Source organism: Trichoderma evansii, assembly GCF_050947405.1.
Source record: "Trichoderma evansii strain SZMC 28006 chromosome Unknown GGI43scaffold_3, whole genome shotgun sequence".
Classification (NCBI taxonomy): domain Eukaryota; kingdom Fungi; phylum Ascomycota; class Sordariomycetes; order Hypocreales; family Hypocreaceae; genus Trichoderma; species Trichoderma evansii.
The window spans coordinates 1,488,220-1,503,634 of record NW_028145203.1 but is presented as its reverse complement, the minus strand read 5'-3'; the positions used below and the strand labels follow the sequence as shown (position 1 = coordinate 1,503,634).

Here is a 15,415-nt window from a genome sequence, read left to right as displayed (position 1 = left end):
CGACAGCCTCAACTTCCGCTACAATCAAAGACAGTCGCCTCGCACTATCTAAACTAACACGATCCAATCGAGTTGTCCGAGATTGTGCCTTTTTCCTCTCTACTTTATTGGCCGAGCTTGCCGTCTCTTCGTTCGCCGAATCAACTTCGCTCCACACCACCCCCATAAACGCGAGGCCCGTACCGCCGCGCCCACCCCCATATATCCCGCCACCGAAAATTACCCCCATTTTCAACTACACGCGGCCGATCTATAGGCGGAGGTGCAAAAACGCGGCCAATTTGGAGTTTGGCCGCCATCAGAGAATTGGCCTAATGCTACGTAAAACTAATTGGGCCGCTACCGAAGGGGTGGAAAATCAATTGTAGGATTTTAAACCTAGCCGGGTTTTATCGTGTATCGTTACAGAAAGCCGGGCTTATGTAGCCCTCCTATTCAAGAGCCTTGATTCTTTTCGTAACCCTTCGGGGAATTTCGTCTTCTCGGCCTATCTCCGTGAGTTCAATCCAGGGCTCAATAGGTTAGAATAACCGGCGACTTACCTGCCTGGGATTGCCGAGTTAGTAGTTATGCAAAGTGGTGTGATTTTCACGGGCTACTAGCGCTCGTCAAGAGCGGTTCGAGACCGCGCCAATCCCAGTCAAAAACGATCAAGAACAAGAGCAACAAGCACTGGCCATCTCAGGACCCAGGAAATGATAATCTTGGGTATCCAAATGCCCGGTAGCCAGGCACCCCCCCTCGAAGGAACCTGATCCTCATGGCCCTTGTCAACATGGTCCGCAACCCTTATGACGCCATTTTGATTGTAGACAAGGTGAAGTATCCCCTGCCCAGTAGCAGTATTAGGCAGTACCGTAGGATTACTACGTAGCAGTAAGCTAAAACAGGTGTCGCTAAATATTGCAAGTATGGATAGCAACGGCACGGAGTAGCACTCCGTAGGATAATAATATTCTGCAACACAGGGGAGCTGGAATTGGCCGTGATGGAACAGCCCTCAGGGTTGATATCCGTCGCGTCGTGAAGCGAGAGCAGAAAGGACCAAAAGATAGACAAACGCCCCCCCATAACCATACAATACAACAAGCAATGACCATGGAAACCTGCGGGATTTTCACCTCTCATTTCACAAAATCCTCGCCAAGAGCCGTTAGCCAAGGGATTTTCCATGATTTGGCCCCCCTTGACCGAGCAAGTGCCCTGCCTACATCCAAACATGCAAGCTGAATGGATACAAGGAGGCTCAAATCTTTTTCTGTCTAAACCTGAATTGAACGCGGAGCCAGCTCCGACGAATCGACCGGCTGTTCCGTCGCTAACACTGATGTGTACTAAACCGCCAGCATCAGCAAGGGTACGCAAGTTGGGAGCCTTTCAGCTCCAATGCCCTGGAGGCGCTTACGACAGCTTGGTTCCTATCATAGTCTATACCAAAACAATTTTAAAGCAAGTTATTTCGCTAGTGTTAATATTCCTTCAGCCTTAAACAAGCAATAGATCGCTAATTTATTGTTACATGTAAGAAATAAAAAAATTGGCTATTGAGAAAATGAATAGCACTAACTAAGCTGTTGGGAGAAGGAGATGATCGAGTCTAACTAATAACCTTTTTAGTCTACCCTGGGATTTTCCATTATTAGTAAAACTTGCGCCTGCCAGGAAAGCTTCTGATCCAATGATTCAATCTCTATCGCTCACGCCTCACCGGCACTCGCGATTTAACCGGGTCATGTTTTGCGACGGGCAAGCAAACAACAAGATAGATTAGGCCTCATTCTGCGCTAAAGAAAAAAAGGTAAAATCTTACGATTTCGTTCTTCGTTTAGACTTCCTAGCCTAGTGTTAGAACGACTCGCTTGGATATATGTTCAGACGGGCACTTACAGAGCACGGTTCACATTACGTACTTCGGAAATGAAGTAAAGCACAATAGTCTATCTCTGTATCTTACAGGGTCTATTCACGCCCCCGATCCGTTGATTCTAATATCTTATCTCATTTTCCTTGTTCTTCCACTTAGGCGAGTCGATTTCCTGGTACGACTTCCGGATTATGTTATACCGACAACCGAAGCAGAGCACGAACCAAGCAAAATCTTGGTCAGTATGGCCTGCAAGACATGGAAACTAGCATCGTATATTCTACACGAAAAATTAAGCTTAGTTACAAACACCGCCGTAGTTCATAGGATCAAGCTGCATTAGAGTCTGAGCAGTTGGCAATTTGCATCAAATATCAAACACTTGCAATAATGCCCAACCAATGACTTACAACTCCCTTCAAGGCTGTGCCTTTTACCAGCCGTCTCTTCATCAGGGTAATTACGGGATTCTAGATCTAGGCCTTGGATCACATCCCTCTCCACTACTAAAGATTCAAACAGAAACCGCCTCACGTCAAGACCGACGATGTAAACGTAAGCAGCGTAGCATCCAGCAAGCAGTAGTAAACTGCACAAACCCCGCAACTTACATACCAAGTCCATGGATACTATTACTACCAGGGCGTTTCGGATCTGACAAAGAATCCTTTGCATCAATTTCTTCCAGCAATTAAAAGTCCCGTTTTTCAGTAGTAACAGTGTTTCTCGCTATTACGTTAGAAACACTCCCCTTGCCTCCCGCATATAGTATACAGCCCGTGCATGCAGCCCGCAGCACTCACATGAGCAAAAAAAATGCCACAATACAAGTGGCTGAAACCAAAAGTCTTATTGTCAAACAAGAGGCTGTTTACAAAATCGTCAACCGATTAAAAAAAAGGCTCACATGCATGAGGTGAATGACAAAGGGTCACGCCTTTTTGTTACATCCCAAATCCTTATGTTATGTCATGAGCCAAACCTGTGACTCTGCCGTCTGCCAAGCATCACCAACGGCACACATCCATGCTCGCACGCCCCTCCTCAGCGACCATTAGTATCTGCTTCAACTGCTGTCAAGGACAAATATACATACAGCTAGTAGCATAGTATAATGCAACCTACAGTATATACCGCTCCCGATGCTACCTTGCCTTGCCTTGCATTGTGTGTATGTATAGAGTACATCATCCAGTTCAGTCCGGCACATGAACCTCGTACTCGGCACATTCCCGCAAGCAATACACCAACTTGTTGCCATTCACCCATTCACCCTTTTTGTTCTTCCATGTCTTTTTCTTCCCGCCCCTTGCTCAAATACCAAATGAATTAAAAACCCCCGAGGAGAAGCAGTCCAGGGCCATATCTAATGCTCGTAGGAGGCATAGCACATCACAAAAGCGACCCTTTTTGCTACCAAGCAATTTGCGGAGCCTCCCCGCCACGGCAAACGGCTCACTGACCCCTTCAACTCTGGTCTCCTCTTTTTTTTATTCCCTTGTTTCTTCCTCCATATTTTCTAAACACCCCATGTCCCTTTTTTGCCCCATGTCCAGTCGGTCGGGTCAGCTCTAAGCTCCGTTGTCGTCGCGCCCCAGCCCCAGCCTAGGCATTCTTATCAATGTTCCATGAACCCCCCCTGTCTGTCACCTGCTCATAGCAAAACAAGCAGTACCCAGTATCATGATTCACGTATCACGTAGGTGGCTTTTTCTTCTTTTATTATTATTATTATTTCCTTTGTCTTTATTTTTCTATACACACCCCTAATCAATGCGTTTTCTTATTAGAGCCATACTTCTTAAACACAGGCCCAAGTAGAAAACAAGAAATAAGCAAGGGGGTGGTTTAGACCTCCCGCCAAATGCAGGTCTTAGACCCGTCTGTTTTTCCCCCAGATGGGACCGCATCTGACTTCCCCAGGAGGGAGCCCCGTTGTCTTGGTAAATTCCCCTTAGCCGACACAAACAAAAACAACAAAGAGAGACATACCGTTAGACACATTAAAAAAAAAAACATATCCCTGCTGTTCCCCAAATCCCTTCCCCGCACTTTTGCTCTTCCCAAATGCTACGTAGGCCTACTACCTGTGTACTACCTATCTAACGTGCTACATGTATACTTTCTCTCTCTCTTTTTGTCTCCCCTCCTGTCATCACCGCATGTCTACCCGTCAATCCGCCCGTCGCTCCGCCCGCCGCAGACCGAAAGACGGAGCGGGACCCGTAAGTTACCTAGGTTAAGTTGTGTGTGCTTACTTGATACTGCCAACAGGTACCCTGCGGTGCCCTTGCATCCAATGGTCGATACTTGCCAGGCAGCTCTAGTGAGGAAAAAGCAATAGATAGCCAGGCAGATACGAGTACATACATAGATATAGTGCATAACACTACTAGATTGGATAAGGTAAGGGAACAAAGGGGAACGGTAACTCGTAGCACCGGCAGATTAGAAAGACGGGTACATAATACAGTCGATAGAGACAAGGGAAGCAAATGATCAGCCCCCAAGGCCAAATCAGGAATCCTATCAAAACAATCCCAAACAACCCCAGCACATGACACTCGGTCGTTCTGGAAAGGGCTCGGAACTTCAATGCCGAAAAAGGTCCCAAGTCCTAGGTACAAAGCAACTACTAGATTGATTATTATTGGGAGGCATAAACTACTAGGTAGAATGCCGGCGCACCGGCTAACCGCCGCCGCTGATAGGGAAAATTCGTTATGCATACTTTTATCCCCGGCAGTGTACTAATGTACTTATGCGTGTAATATTTGGCATACGTCTAGATGTAGGTGTATATCAAAGATGATAGTAAGATGCCACTAATATCATAGGGCAGGGCATCTGACGAGAGATCCTCCTTTTATTACAGGTGACAGGCCGCCTTGATCCTCACCCTTGCCCCTACCAGTTAGCCAAGATGCTCTTGGCACAATTCTTTCTCTCACAGAGCAATAGCCGTATACATAAAATGATAATAATAATGATAAACAAAGAGCATGTATATATGTATATCTATCCTTGTTTCTTGTTTGCCGTATACCCCTAGTTTCCCAAGAAATAGTTGGCCCAGTGTTACACGCATGCAGCTAATCCCTTCGTCCCCAGCTGCAATTCCCCTAGTCCCACCTTCCTTCCCCCTTCCCTTCCCCATGCTTGGCTTAATAACTTTTTTTTGGTGTGTGTTTAGGAAAAAAAGAAACAGTAAAGTGATAGACGCGCGTTTGTGTAGTCTGCATGCATAGCACAGTGGTATCTCCTCCTCCAAATCCATCTCAGAGAGCTGTAAAAGAGTCGTGTATAAAAAAAGTTGGGTAAATAAGCATTAGGTTTCCGACGGCGCCAGTTCCTAAACAAAAGTATTCGGTACAGAAGTATATGAATATGACGCAACAGTAATACGTTCTCAAGTAATGGCTTCTAGGTTGTCTCAGTTTATAAAGAAAAATGCAGAAAATAATAAAGAAGGCGATCTGAAGACCGTTCAATACGGTCCATGCCTTTGCGCGTAAGTGATATCCAATGTTAATACGAGTCAAAATCGCAGTACGATGCAATCGCTGTGCCGCCAACCGTGCTTTCGGCTTATTGCTCCTTTCATTCAAACATCCTTGTATTGCCCATCAAATTGCTTTCCCAGCTCAGGTTCACGTAAATAATTGAAATAGATAAATATCGCGGTCCCAAAACACTTCGCAGTGGTCAGAGGCACGCCAGTCGCAACAAGCAACATAGCAAAGCCACTGCCAACTTGCCAAGAGTGATTTAGAAGAGAAAAAAGAAAACGAACAAAATTCGAGATAACCGACCAAAGAAACAGAAAAAGTAGACACTCAAAGATAGAGCTCTTCTTCTAGCTCCTAAGACATCCCGAGATGCGGCATATGCGCCAGAGGCGACTGTTGTGCTCGAGGCGGCTGCAGTGGCTGTTGGTGAGGCGACTGCTGATGATGAGGCGATTGGTGTGGTGGTGGCGGCAGAGGCGGTTGGATACTGGCATCGCCGCCAAGTGGTGGTGCCGCCATAGGAAGCTTGGGGGTATGGTGGCCAGTGTTGCTAGAAAAGCTCGAAGCCATTCTTACGTCCGAGTGGAACAGATCACGCTGGAGCCCCTCCAAGATGTGCATGTCAATCCTCAGAGAGCTCGTATGCGTTGCAGACTGTCGAAGGAATGCGATCGTCTTCTGAAACAGTTCGCGCAATAACTCCTTGGGTACAAACTCGTGCAAGACAGGATCCTTGAAAGCGGCAGCTAGGACGAGGAGATTACCCCATTGGCTATAGAGTAATGTTAGTTACACGCCTTTTTTTTTTTTTTAAGTACTCTCTCCATATGAAATTGTAAACTTACGCATGAGCCGTGCCAAACACGTTGGTAATAATGGGTCGTTTCTCTCCGAGTCCGTGGAACGATCTTGTACTTTCGATGAGAGCATAAATACCCTTTCGAGCCAGCTCAATGAGGGAACGATCAAGTTCGCTTGGCTTCTTCACATTTGGAGGGATGAATGGTGCGATGACCCCATAGCGATACTCTGACAAGACGCCAGCATGTGGGCTTTGGGGGTGGCGTTTCAACTCATAGGACCACTGCAGAATTTGGCGGACAAACGGACGATAGGTAATCATTTGCGCTCCCCAGTACTTGGCTCTGAGGCGCGCCGACAGAATGTCGTTTGCAGGGGGGTCGGTCTCGTTAAAGCGGAAGCTGGGCGGAACCCAGGACATACCAGACACGCCATCCGCCACAAGTCTCACATTCTTCAGTTTCTCAGGCTTGCTGGAATCATCAGGAGAGTAAAACATGCGATGGATGCTGTTCAAGTGCGTTCGGAGATAGAGCTGCGCGGGGTAGCTGTCTACAACTCTTTGGTCGAATCCCTGGAGAAGACTCATGTTGGGCTGAGGCATATCGTTCTCGTACTGCAAAAGGCCAGAGGGCGGGAGCGGGAGCTCGGCAATCAAGTCACTATAGCAAGTCAGTACTGAATCAAGCGAGAGGCTACTGGGGCTCTCATGGCTGTGCATATCCTTACCTCTCTAGCTGCAGACACGTCCAAAAAGCGAGTGCCAGCTGGTTGTACTTTCCTTCCTGGATGAATTCCATGTTGGTCTTAATCTTCTTGAGCTTGTCCAAACTCCTATTATAAAATGTTAGACCATCTTTCAATTACTTGCTCGTAGTATTTTCAGAGGGAAGAAGACTTACGGTCTCATGAGAACTTGCAATTTGTGGCTCGCTTTGTGAATAAAGGCAAAACTCTCCAGCGGTCGCGCAAGCTGACCGTGATACAGCCCAGCAAAGATGTTGGCATAGACGTTCTTCATATTATTGTACGCGCCGAGGTGGTTGCCAAGAATATCCGTTGCCAGTGCAAAATATTCCAAACCAGGAATTACTTCGTAGTTCTTCTTCAGGCTGTACCCTGCGCGAACAGCCGCGGTCCCGGACGCACTGGAAGCGCCATGGATAGATGATCTCCTGCTCTGGTAGCCACGTTCCTGGTCCCTGGGTGAAGGGAAGCCAGAAGAGTGAGAGTGATTTGAGAAGGCCGGTGGCGAGCCCTGGATTGGCGACGGAGGAACCCCGTTGCGGCTAACTGGGCTTCCATGGGGGATAGGATCGACCGGGAAAATCACATCAGGAACTTCGTCTTGGTACATACAGATTTTACCAAGAGCCAAGACGATGAGAATGAGTGCGCTGTGGATAGAACGGCTTGGCTTGCCAAGACGCTGGGAGGATGGCGTCACAGGGACATCTGGATCGGGACTTCGCTTTCTCTTGGCGCCAGTCATTTCCATCGGCTGGGATACAGCGAATGTCGATTTCAGAGGCTGCGCCTTCACCTTTGGGTTCGCAGTGGGGAGCTCATTGATGAACTGGTGAACCCACTCATCGAGAACTTGCGGGTGAATAATGGGATGCATGTTCAAGATGTTGTTCTTGAAGCTCTCCACGTAGGCCGTAACCTTGTGTTCGCTGAAATCTGGGTTTCCATCAGGGCCAAGAACGCCGCCCCGGTACTCAATCTGATCGCCGGGACTCAGGCCTCCTCCGAGCTGACCCCAGTCAGCAGCGGGAGAAGAAGCTACAATGTCTGACAGGTTATCATCGCCAATTTCTGCGTTTCCGTGATCGGCAGTCGCCTCTCTGGAGAGTCGCTGATGAGAGTCTTCGCCTCGCCCGTACACCTTGAGAATTCCACGGCTTTGCTCCAGACTGATGGGGTACTCGCTGACATATTTAATGCCCTCGCGCTCCAGGTGGTGCCGTGTCAGTTCCTTGATCGGATCCCAATCCAAGAGAAGCCCGGCCAAAGTCGTATGGTTAATAGGGATGGCGGGCTCTCCTGGAGGTACGGGGGGACCAGGTTCTGCTTCTATTTCGTCCTCAGTGCCGAAAGCCATCGCTACAGCATCACTAGACATTACTTCTGTAGGTACCGTTTCAGTAGACATTACCGGCTGATCCCGAGATATATCAGCTACGGGAGATCGGCTGATTGGTGGCTCTTCTAGCGGTTGTGGCGGCGGTGGTGGTGGCGGCGGGCTTGGGTGGGATAGTGGTGCAGCTTCAATCTCCTTTTTAGGAATGGCCCTTGGCGTAAACTCCTCAAAAAACTGCGGTATTCTTGAAAAGGCGGACTCTATCTTGGTCAGTCTGTCGTCGATGGTTCCAAACCGTTCTGACATGAACTGAAGCGTAGACTGCATGGTGTTAATGCCCTCTAGAATATCTGTCTGTGCTTTGTCGGTTCTGCATTGGTAAAAAAAATTCTTGTTAGTCCAATCACGCTTCAAGTTTAGAAAATGAGAAAAGAGTATGAAAGCTGCAAATCTGGTGAGAACTCACGCTTTTGGTACTGGATCACGGTATCGGCACTCCGTGCCCTTATCTCTGCATGTTTTACATGGTTTCAACTCGTCGCATTTAGCCTTAAGCTGCCGGCATTGGTCACACGCCTATTAGAGAGAAGAAAAGTCAGTGTCCAAATCCCCATAAGAGCTCGTTAAAGATGGAATTGCCAAGTCAGACCTGTGAAGCCCTTGTATTCTTCTTTTTCGCCGCGGTTGAGTAGACGCTGTAAAACGGCTCTTGAGGCTGAAAATTAGGGTTTTGCTCATAGGGCTGTTGTTGTGCGATCGGTGTAGGAGGCCCGGGAGGAAAGCTTGGGGCGCGATAGGCTCCGGGAGTCGGGGGCATAGACGGCTGATTCTCGTAATTCATGTGTCGTGGTGGTGGCGGGTTATCTTGGAAAGCGGGAGGTGGAGGAGGAGGATGTTGCTGCTGCGGCGTCGGCGGCTGCTGCTGCTGTTGCTGTTGAGGGTGTTGCTGAGGATGTTGTTGGAGGTGTTGCGGAGGATATTGCTGCGGTTGCGGTGGCTGCTGATGCTGAGGATGTGACTGAGGATGTTGCTGAGGCGGAGGAAGCTGAGGCGGAAGAGAATGAGGTGTCGACACGACCTGGGGTGCCGGTGGATGCGCGTCTGGCGCATGTCCTGTCGAGTTTGGTCTTCGAAGATCGTCCCCAGGCTCTCGCTTTACTATGGCGTCTCGATTGGGATACTGATAGGGCGCATGTGCAGGAGATATAGGATGCTGTGATCCCGGATGCTGAAGCCCCGGGTGATGCTGCTGCGGCGGCGGCGGCGGCGGTTGACGGTACGGATCCTGCATGGGAGCGAGAGTCTCTTGATCCGAGTGTCGACGGTCAATCTCTGGGTGCTGTTGGGCATGCCCATGAAGTGACACCGGCGTTGGCGCAGGCAGAGGCAGCTCCGAGGCACGAGGCGGATATTGATATGGGCTGGCGCTCGCCGAGTGGTGGTGATAGTGGTGATTGGGGCCTTGAGGAGGCGGCTGCGGCGGCGGCAGCTGGGTCGACGAAGCATGCGGAGCGTGAGAGGGAGGAGGAAGAGGATGATGAGATGAAGGAGGAAGAGGTTGAGTATTAGGATGCGGCCGCGTAGCACCAGATGGCTCCCAGAAGCGCATGCGCTTGCTGTCGGGAGGTCCTGGATCCATGCTGCTGGCTTGATGTATAAACAGTACAAGTACAGGCTAGGACACACGGACACATAATCAGGAACGAGGCAAGAGGTGAAGCAAGGACCACAGAGGGGTGTTGGCCATGGGCTGGAGGGCGAAACTCCAGACGCCGGGGGAGTGAAGGCTCGGAAGGTTAGAAGAACGGTGCTTGGTTATTGGATCTTTGGCAGCGGGAGACCGGGAGCCAGGGAGGACATGGGGTGGGTGAGCCTCGCACGATTAGGGCGGCTATGATGACATCTGAGTTGCCGCCGTCGAGGAGGAGACTGAAGGCCAGAGCCGGCGGCGCGGTACTTGCGAGGCAGAGGGTACGAGCGGTGCAGGTATCCGGGCAGAGCAGGACGACGTTCGGTAGAGTCTGATAGACGAGGTGAGCGGCGGACTATCGACGGCTCGGCCTAGGCCCAACGCAGTAACGCGAACGCGGCAAAGGGGGGCGATCAACCAGAACGCTGTCGTTGGGCAGGATGAAGGAGAGGGCGACGAGGAGGAGAGGAAGAGAGGAGAGAGCGCGCGTGCTGAGCAGAGCAGAGCAAAGCAGAAGCACACCAATGCTTCACCACGCAGCTCTAGGCCGCTCCGGTAGCCGGCAGGCTGTGGGGACGGGCGGGATACGATGGGAAAAGGACAAGACACCAAGGCTCGCAGACAAAGTTCCCGGTACCCAGAACCCTGCAGCCCCAATCCTGCCCGACGGGGAGTTAATCGTCAAGGCGGCTTAGCGAACGAACAAGCAAAACGGGCGGAGAGGAGGGGCGTGTCAAAACGTGAGGCCAGCCAGAGAGAGACGGGAAGCGAGAGGGTGGTGATAGCAAAGCAGCATCTCGAGGAGGGAGAAGGGGAAAAAGAGAAGAAAGAAGAAGAAGAAAAAAAAAAAAACAAGCTCCCCAGTGTCCCAGGTCAGGTCCAGGCCACGGTAAGACGAGATACTGCTGATGTTCAGCACGAGAATCAAATCCTGGCACGTACCCCGACTCAGCGAACGAGCTAATCAGGCGTCAGGCACCCTTTTTTGCCGTGTCGGCGGCCACGCTCAGCGCCGTATTTTTGGCACTCCGGGGGGGGGCGCGCGCATAATGGACATAATGGGCCGCTGACGCCACCTGCGAAAGACTCTCCCAGGCACTGCAGAGACACGCTAGGCGGGAGCAATTAGTGCACTCATTAGCTGTGGTACTGGGTACCTCTAGCGGCGTGCGGTGGGGCCTGCGCAGGGTTTGCTTTCATTGCAGGGTTCGCTCTTGGGACTGCGCGAGGAGCTGTGGGATGGGATGATGTCGGCCGTACAGGGCAAGGGGTCCCTGCTTTGTGGTCGACCGTCTCTCTCGTTGCTTTTTTTTTTCTTGTCTTGTCTTGTCTCTGCTGGGTAATACATTCTTGTATAAGCCAGCCTACGGTACGTTGCCAGGGCCGGGGGGGCCTTCATTGTCGGCACCCAATGGAACAGTTGCCCAGGAACTCGGAGGCGACCAGGGCATGGACGTACAAGCGATCACAAACTGGAGATGCACGGATGCGGGCAGACTTGAGACAAGCCATCAAAATGTATATATAAAAAAAAAAAAAAGAAAAGCAAAGAAAAACGCGGCACGGGATGGGGCCTGAGTTGGATGGGACCTGCAATGAGTGAGTCGCGTGGACCGTGACCGCCTGCGATTGGCCGCCAGAGCGCTCCCGGGACTCCAACTACCCGAAGAGACAAGATGGTGATACACAGCTCCAAATTTCAAAGCTCCGCACGCTGGCTAGTGGCTCGACCGACACGCAGCTCGGTATACAAGGCATTGATGACCCAAGATATTACAGTACTACTCGGTATTCGGTACATGCAGTGCTGTAGGCGATGCTACTGCTATTACTAGCACCGTCTGGCACATTTGGCAAAAAGATGAGGCACGGAGCTTTGTGCATGTCCGGATTACTCTCCGGCGGTCTTGATGCCGTGTACTTTGTAGCTTTATCCGCCTGCTGTTATTCTCATCTCTCCAAAATAAGCACCTCTCGCCTTTTTTCCCTTTCTCGGTCCATCTCGCTAGCCACGCCGTTAGCCTTTTGCAGTTCCAGTACTAGTAATTTGATCTGACTAATGTCCCTCTGAAATGAGCTGGGGGCAGCCCTCGCGATGGCTGGGTGCCATGCTGCTTCTTTTTTTTTTTTTTTCCAGTAGTGCTACAAATTTGACCCTACTTACACCGTGGAGCCGGATCATGTAGCACACCGACGGACCCAGCAGCAAGCAAGCAAGCCATCAAGCAGGCAATAGCGCACCACTAGCATGATGCTTTTTCGTAGGGAGCTCCGAAGATCAGGCTTGCGTCGAGCTACGGCAGAGGCTCCGTCGCAGCCATGTATGTACGAGTAATATCCGGGCGCCGGAAAGATTCCCTAGGCCAAGGCGGGCTTGCTTTAGAAGCCTCACCATCTCGTCACCGCCATCTAGCTCCGTGCAACTACTAAAAAAAGAGGGAAGAGAGTCAGCTCCTCCCAGCTGAGGAGACCCAGCAAGTGGACCGTTCCGAAGGCAAGTCAAAAACAGCTGCTTGCTTCGTGATGGTGGCGTGGGGCGACGGCCTTGGAGAAGCTCTTCGGAGGCGCCTACTGTATGAGCGTAGCAGGTTCGCAGCACCGTTTTTGCGAATAGCGCGGCCAATGCAGCCACTATATTCGCACAAAGAGCAACCTAAGCATGGCGGGTCGGCGCACTAGGCCGCTGAGAAAAAAAAATCTTGGGTCCTGTCATGGTTTTGGCAGATATCAGGAGCTGTCTCCATCGGCTTCTCTGCCCAAGCGGGGATCGAGAAACCGAGTCTGCAAAGGGTGAATAAGTGCATACAATTAAGAACAGCTGAGTCTATAGTGATATACGTGTATAATTTTACCGTTGTGTGCTCCAAATCTGCGCACTTGGTCCTCCGCCAGCTGCTCCCTTCGCAGCGTTGTGGCGTCCCCCCAGCTCTTGCGGTGCCTTCACTATCACTGGTAAAACGACGCCTTCGCCTTTTGGCTTTAGCCACTCCCGCCAGGCTCGTTTTTAGCCCGTGGAAAACGGCCTCTATGGTTCTAGCGCAGCAGATAGTTCTAGGCAAGGGGAATTCCACGTGAGACGGATATGTCGGGCTCTTTAGGTTCTTGGAGCGTTAGGCACTCACTCATCTCCGTTATGCTGCTTTTAGGTACTCGTAACCGCTTGTCCAAGTGCGTGTCACGTAAAGTACAGTAGTCGGTCGTGGCATACGTATTATACGATACACTTAAAATTCAAGTCCAAGGCCATAAGCCGGACTATGGGATTAAAGTCTCCGACTCAAGAGCTCACACGGGCCACACGTTGGTTGGAGTCACTGAGGGGCTCGTTTTATTTTCTTTTTTCAAGCATGTCTTTCCTTTTCATTATGTCTCTCAACCACCCGCTGGCGGTTGTCAACTACCTTACTTGGCTTCTCAGCCAACCGCGTCCACTGCTGTACAACAGCAAGGGGTTGGTTTGCCCCTCTGCTTTATGTTTTTTCTCAGCGCAGTGCAGGGCAGATCGTCGTTGTCGTGTTCATGCAGCTTCGTGAAACGGCCCGCAGAGCACTATTAGCTGTAGGGGGACGGCAAAAAAAGGCCCGTACCAGCTGTGAATACCAACCAACCAAATTAAACCACAAATCAGAATAATCCGACGTGAAAAAAAAAATTAAAAAAGAAACAAATATGCACGAGTAGTAAGACATTGCTCTTTCATTTTTTTCGCCTCCCACTCGGCGCACCCACTCTGAAATTTGCCTGCCAGCCCAGAGCGAGGTTTGGTTGGCCTTACAACGGTGCTGTTTCTGCGACTGACTTGCTGTATGACGATGAGCGATTTCAACCCTTGTCAAGCTGCTTTTACCGCCTAATGGCAAACCCAGGTTGGATGTGTCTGCCGGGCTGTCCGTGCTAGCCGATGCGGCTCGGTTCCCAGCTACCTGGTTTTGCCTGGGGACGCTGAACCAGGTAGCTGAGATGGCCTGGCAAATCTTTCTGAAGCCGACACAGCCACCACCCATCAGCTGTGTCATGCTCTGTCATGCTCTCACTCACTGTCACTCGTATGTGGACGCTTACATACTACAAGCGATGCATATGCGAAATAGCCATCAGTTGATAATTCTAAATGTAAGGTGGTAATAGGCAAACTGTCACACATACCCTGCCCTCTCACTTTATTGGTAGAAAAAAAGAGATGCGAAAAAACAACCCCCGCCACTTTTCCCGTGTTAACGTGTGTTTTCTCATCTTTTCTCTCTCATTCAAGTACCAATACCAGTATTCCATCATTCGTCCAGGGTAAGTTTAGAAGAATAAAAAAGACCAATCGGCATGGTTCATGACCCTACACACCAAGCACCCATGAGCTGTGAGGGCGCCAATGAAATGCCGGCACACCAAAGTAGCCACCACAAAAAAGCCCCTACTACTAATTCTCACACGACAAGATCGCTGTGCGATGGCAGCGATATATCCACGCTCGCGACAGAGAGGCTGTGACATTTTTCGGCGCAGCGGACTTTTCTCGCGCCCCCGGCCAAGTCCAGTAAAAAAGCATCGGGGCTTCCTGCATCCCTGCGATGAAATCCTCCGGGGATGGCCGTGACAGAGCTCCATCGTGTAACAAAGATGCTGCCTGTGTACTACATACATCCCGGCCGTGGCAGGTATGCAACTATTTTCGCCTTTGCAACCTCCAGAGGCAAAGAGCTTGCCGGCCACGCAAAGCATACGCCCCCTTATTGTCTAGAGAGACCTCCCAGGATGAGGTCACCAGAAAGCCTCTACTGGACGACCAATTTCTTAAGGGTACCATTGTGCCGGTACCCTCCATTAGTGAATACGGGCCGACACTTGCCTGGTAGAGGCGCAGACAAGGACTAGATGTGAAAGACATTCATGCAGCGGCCAGTTGGACAAAGCTATCTGCTCGTCAAGGCGACAGGCCGCTTAGTTAGCATGTATACTCGGCCATATGCGAAGCGCGGCCGCCGTCATATTCAAACGGGTGTGCGCTAAACAAGAGATTGATGTTCCACGACGCCTGAGTCAAGCCAACAATACTCGGCTTCTTTATTGACATTAGCCCATGCCATCTACTGAGTGGTTGTGTCACACCAGACCTGACTCTCTCGACTGTTCCCCGGGCTGTTGTACTAATTGTAGGAGGCGGTGTCACCTATCATATTGGCCATGCCAACGAGACCAACGAGACACACCAAATTGTGGATATTGAACACCGGCAGTGCCAAGGCATGAAGCAGCCTATAGCGATTTCGTGCCGAGTCAATCCTTGTCCTTCTCTTCACGAGGCCCCTCGAGGGTCTAGTCAGTCTAGGCACTCGAGGGCCTTGTGTAAGTGTCAGGTTTTGCCTTGCGGTGTTCCCAGGCGCATGTACACGTAGAAGTACATTGGTGCTACCAATCCACCAACTACATAACTTTGAGAAGGCGTAAACACATGTGCACTGGCAGTTGGGCGA

At 50.5% G+C, this 15,415-nt stretch overlaps 2 protein-coding genes across 2 annotated transcripts; both read right to left on the bottom strand.

Annotated features, from left to right (window-relative positions):
• Window positions 1-5,434: 5,434 nt before the first annotated feature.
• Window positions 5,435-10,216, bottom strand: GGI43DRAFT_250358 (Zn(II)2Cys6 transcription factor). Its single transcript, XM_083200811.1, has 6 exons — window positions 8,907-10,216; window positions 8,724-8,833; window positions 7,077-8,627; window positions 6,904-7,008; window positions 6,219-6,836; window positions 5,435-6,145 (listed from the first exon to the last, which is right to left on the bottom strand). Exons 1-6 carry the CDS (start codon window positions 9,894-9,896, stop codon window positions 5,728-5,730), a joined length of 3,792 nt encoding a protein of 1,263 aa, XP_083064193.1. The 5' UTR covers window positions 9,897-10,216; the 3' UTR covers window positions 5,435-5,727.
• Window positions 10,217-12,764: 2,548 nt separating this feature from the next.
• On the bottom strand, window positions 12,765-14,078 carry GGI43DRAFT_396472 (uncharacterized protein). The gene has a single exon (XM_083204965.1). The coding sequence runs from the start codon at window positions 13,961-13,963 to the stop codon at window positions 13,430-13,432; it is 534 nt and encodes a 177-aa protein (XP_083064192.1). The 5' UTR covers window positions 13,964-14,078; the 3' UTR covers window positions 12,765-13,429.
• Window positions 14,079-15,415: the final 1,337 nt, after the last annotated feature.